A 5,000-nucleotide genomic window follows, 5' to 3' on the forward strand; every position below is an offset into this window, starting at 1 on the left:
CTCTTAACCCGTTAACGCCGGGTGACAAGCCATCATGTCAAGTGGTGGCAGGATCAGCCACTGGGGACAAGATATTTTGTCACAGTTATCCTCGTGGCTGGCGAGCTGGGTGGTCGGGCACATAGCGCCTGGCCACAGCGTTCGACCATTTGGAGCCAAAGCAGCCCCGTCAGCCATGGGTTAAATGTAAACTAGGTCTCAATAGACTTACCACATGTAGTCTCTTCTTTCATGTGGAATGATCTTTGACTGTGTAAGATGGACTTCGTGCTGATGCATGCCCAAAAATCTAACACATATTCACAATATAAATAATTTCATTACCTTATTACACTATAATTTCCATGTTAATCTTTAAAATGGTTGTGTAGTTAACAGCACATAGCAAAAAGACAATTCCCATGAAATTTTCACAGCCTTCTCTCTTCTTTCCTCACTAACCTTGTCTAGTTGTCGTGTTTTTTTTCATATATCTTGTCTTTTTGTTTCCCCCCCCCCCCCCCCCCCCCCCCCCCCTGTTCGGCTATCTTTGTCCCCCCCCCCCCCACCCCCCCCACCCCCCCCCCCCCCCACCCACCTTTTAACCACCGCAAAAATCTTTGCTTGTAACGGAACGACAACAGTTGTAAGTTCCTCGGAAGTGAACGATGCCATTCGATGTTCGGCTCTTAAAGCTGCTATGTGTTCCTGACTTTTCTTCGCGACGTTGTACCACATTGGTCTCGTGAGCGGCCTCCATCTACTGCTGGTGTGCTCTGCATTGTTAGCATGCATCAAACCTCGTACAGTAACAGACGCAGCATAATCTTCGAGAATGTCTTTACCCTATAATGGAGAAAATAAGTGGGAATTACCAAAGAAAAACACTGTATAGGATTACTAAGGTGAAGCCCCATGTGTATCAGCTATGGTTCTGTAATTTGTCATGATAATGCACAAAGGTGTGTACATGGGAAACAACATATGTCCATACATCTGTTCCAATGTAACTTTAAGATATCTATATAGAATAAGTTTCCTCATATACTTTTCACGAAAGATGTATCATCCTCAGGAAATATCCAGGTTATCAGCTTATAAAGCGTATATATTTCACACACTTATCTATTTCATCCTGCCTGCACATCACGTTTCAAAATTTTTACCTCTACTTTTTGCCAAGACCATATGGTAAAGAGTCACTCACTGTCCATTCAGCAGACAGAACATCCGAGTCTGTTAGATGTTGCATTGCTTTCCCTAAGTTATCTATGCTGGAATAGAAGGCCAAGCAATTCTGGTGCAGGAAAAGACTAAAGCTTGTAGCCCCCATTGACGTCTTATCATAGATGCTCTCTGGGTTCTCTTGCAACGGTAGTCGTTCCTCTGACTTCAGGTGCTTGGGTAGAGGGTCGATGGCACCGTCCTGGTTACCTGAGAAGTTATTTAGCAACTTTGAAATTGTCTATTTTGCATCTGAGCACATCAAAGAAGTCCAATTAATCTTTAGAATCCTTCTTGATAATTTCATTACAGGTCTCAAAGGAAATAAAATAGAACACTCAGATCACAATACACTATCTTTCATTATAGGTCTCAAAGAAAATAAAATAGAATGCCCGGCTCACAATACACTATCACTTACGTTTGCAGTAAAGAACTTTTCCTAAGGCTCTGAAGAGGAAAAGCGAGGCGTCTTTCCCTCCGACGGCGATGAGATTTTCGGCATCGCCACTGCCTGTTTTTGACGACGAAGCTTTAGCCCCCTTTGCCTTTTTTAGAGCCTTGACCGAAGCTTTTGATTTTCCTTTTTCAGATCCTCCGGAAAATAAGTCTTGAATGTGGTAAACATCTGGAAACATATAATATTACAGACCAGGATTTTTCTTCAGATATGGGTCATGATCCAAAATTAGGTCACCCAGATTGAGTGATGTTTTACCCCCTATTTAATTTTGGGTTGCTACTCAAAAAGAAACAAAAGGAATGATTGCTTTACACCCACACAGATAGACACACACACACACACACAAAAAAAAAAAAAAATTAATAAATAAGTGGATATCTGAAATCTCTGAATCTCTGAACACACACACAAAGACACACACAAATACATATCTTCCAAAGATCTCAGATTTATCTTTCGAGCCACCAAGTACACAAAATAAGAAACCCACGGTACCTTTCCTTGCTGCAAACTGAAGGGCATTAACTGCGCTTCTCACGTCCCCTCCTGACGCGTCGGCCAAGGTCTGGAGTGCTTCTTTAGGAGGAATGGCCTGTCCTGAGCATACACTCTCCATACTTGCGATACGACTTAGGGCTTTCAACAGCAAACTACTTGCAATGGGGTTGAATCTGAAATGGTTTGTAAAATAATTATGTACGAAATATATATATATTTTTAACACTGACACTAACACAGACACAGACTCACACACAGAAACACAAATACAAACACACACAGACTCTCTCTCACACACACACACACACACACACACACACACACACACACACACACACACACACACACACACACACACACACACACACACACACACAAAAAAAAAAAAAAAAAAAAAAAAAAAAAAAAAAAAAAAAAAAAAAAATTCCACTGCATGAAAACATCAAAGAGAAAGAACAGCTAGAAAGACCTACACAAAATACATACTGAATGTTTATAATGGCGAGGTCCTGTTGGAGAGTCAAAGGGAAGATATGCTTTGCACTGCTTTGCTGGTGAGTGGAATCGGTCATAATGAATACAACGGGACTGCTTCCTTTATACTGTCTGTAATTGATAGGAATGCTATAAGATGGAGGATAAGAGATAAATTATCTTAAAACATGGTTAATATATCATTCATTCAATTTTGTATTTACATAGCACTAAAATATGATTCTCTGTTGTACCAACTGGTCACATTTAATACAGCTTCTTCAATAAAAAGCTCCTTTCATACTTAAGGCATTACTCCTCTTGCATATGTATGAATAAGTCTGTAAACCTTCCTAACTTAAATCTAACTTAACCCACTGGTCGTGGTTTTAATGAAATATATATACAGTAGTGTGGCGGGTTTATGTTGTTTGGCATGGTGCCATCCGCATATATGACCAACTCTGCCTTAGCAGTAAATCATACTATCCGCTGTCAATGGGTTAAAACCACACAGAGGCTAAATCGACAATACATTCACTCAGCGCAAGGAAACACAAAAACCAAGCTAACCTCAGCATGCCGTGAAATTCCGAAGGGTCTCTGAGAAAGGCATTCGGAAAGTCTTCGATCAGGATAACATTTCCCGCCTTCCCCGTCCCGCAGACGCTTCTGTATTTGCTGGTTCGAATGAGGAAATCTCTAAATTGAGACGTCTGACTTCCAGCTACGACAGTGTCCCCTGGGATCCACGTATTTTCTGAAATGATGTAGCATAGAGCTTACGTAATGTCATGTAAATTTCAATAAGTACGATAAGGGTAGATTCAGTTACCAAAGCCAGAGTGAAGTGTTTGCCGATCACATGATCTTGTAAGAATAAGTCACAAGAAGTATATTCAACAAAGTAAAATAAGATGCCTCCATTCACAGGGTGCATATAGTATGCCACAGACTAACCACCACAATTTTCAAGACAATGGCAGGTTTTATTAATAAGTTTAAAACCAAATCACATGTGAATATGAATATTTTTGTTTATTTTTGTATTTGTGTGTGTCTGACTAAGTACATTTATATCTCTTTGTGTACATGGGAAACAACATATGTCCAAACATCTGTTCCAATGTAACTTTAAGATATCTATATAGAATATGTTTTCTCATATACTTTCCATGAAAGATGTATTATCCTCAGGAAATATCCAGGTTATCAGCTTATAAAGCGTATATATTTCACACATATATATTTCATCCTACCTACAGATCATGTTTTCAAATCAATATTCACAAAAATACACAGACCTTGATCCATGAAAGTAGACTTGTAACTGGTTGATGTTGGGTTGATCCATTCCTGTACGGCAAGTCCAGCCTCTCTTGCTAGTATTTTTATTGTAGCTGTTTTTCCGCAGCCAGCTGGACCGGTCAAGAGAAGGAATCTACGGCCCTGTGGGGATGAGCAATTATAGCACCGTTTCTACTCCCTGATAACGCATGGGATAAAAACTAGACTCAAGTTAGTTCTATCCCTTCTTAATAACAAGTCACTTGATTTTTTATATTTCTTTAACTAACTGGGAATTAAAGCTATTTTCAAGCTTATTTCCAATTCTAGTTTTACTTTCTTTAAATGCAAAAATACCAAAGATTAAAGGTGTGTTCACTGTAAGAAGACAAAATCAACCTTTTTACTCTATCCAAATATATCTAATACTAATATATACACTGAAAAAGATCATGATAGAATAGACAGTATATGAAACTTCCAAATACAAAATTTTAAAACAGAAAATAACTGCCTAACATCAAAAATATAAGTACTGACAAAATGAGAAATCTTATTTATAAAGAATGTGCAGTTTACTCAAAAACATCAATCCTAAAAAAAAAAAATGCATTAACAGAGGGTACAAAAAATGGCTAACGTTATGCAACTTATATAACTATACTGATGACTCTTGTGTATCTCCTGAAAGAAAAAATCAAACTGTAAACAATGTAAACATGAAAACAACTTACACAACGTATTAAATCCTCACCTTCATACCAGCCATGCTCTCGACCAGCCAGTTCTCCACCTCTTGGACTTTCTTCTTATGGACGGCCAAATCATCGCGAGTTGTAGGCGCGTACAGTTCAACCCAGAGTGCTGTTCCTCCCTGAATGCGATAATAACTGATGGGTAATTTTGGTTGATGTATAAATGCTGTTCCTTCCTGAATACAATAATAACTAACTTATTGTAGAATGTGGTTGAATAAAAATTCTGTTAAATCCGAATACAATAATAACTAATGGGTAATTGTGGTTGATGTATAAATGCTGTTTCTCACTGAATACAATAATAACTAATGGGTAAT

General features: G+C 38.5%; 1 protein-coding gene across 1 annotated transcript in view; it reads right to left on the reverse strand.

Annotated features, from left to right (window-relative positions):
* Window positions 1-191: 191 nt before the first annotated feature.
* Rad17 (Rad17 checkpoint clamp loader component) overlaps window positions 192-5,000 on the reverse strand; it is a 5,129-nt gene continuing 320 nt past the window's right edge. Inside the window, exons 3-11 of the mRNA XM_086531653.1 lie at window positions 4,680-4,876; window positions 3,943-4,087; window positions 3,212-3,398; window positions 2,651-2,770; window positions 2,162-2,337; window positions 1,625-1,831; window positions 1,187-1,413; window positions 578-825; window positions 192-270 (exon numbers count right to left, since the gene is read on the reverse strand). Coding sequence (XP_086387779.1) covers window positions 192-270; window positions 578-825; window positions 1,187-1,413; window positions 1,625-1,831; window positions 2,162-2,337; window positions 2,651-2,770; window positions 3,212-3,398; window positions 3,943-4,087; window positions 4,680-4,876 — 1,586 coding nt within the window. The remainder of the gene's footprint in view (window positions 271-577; window positions 826-1,186; window positions 1,414-1,624; window positions 1,832-2,161; window positions 2,338-2,650; window positions 2,771-3,211; window positions 3,399-3,942; window positions 4,088-4,679; window positions 4,877-5,000) is intronic.

Source organism: Penaeus japonicus, unplaced genomic scaffold, assembly GCF_977035675.1.
Source record: "Penaeus japonicus unplaced genomic scaffold, GWHDUDI00000001_assembly GWHDUDI00000036, whole genome shotgun sequence".
In the NCBI taxonomy this organism is placed as follows: domain Eukaryota; kingdom Metazoa; phylum Arthropoda; class Malacostraca; order Decapoda; family Penaeidae; genus Penaeus; species Penaeus japonicus.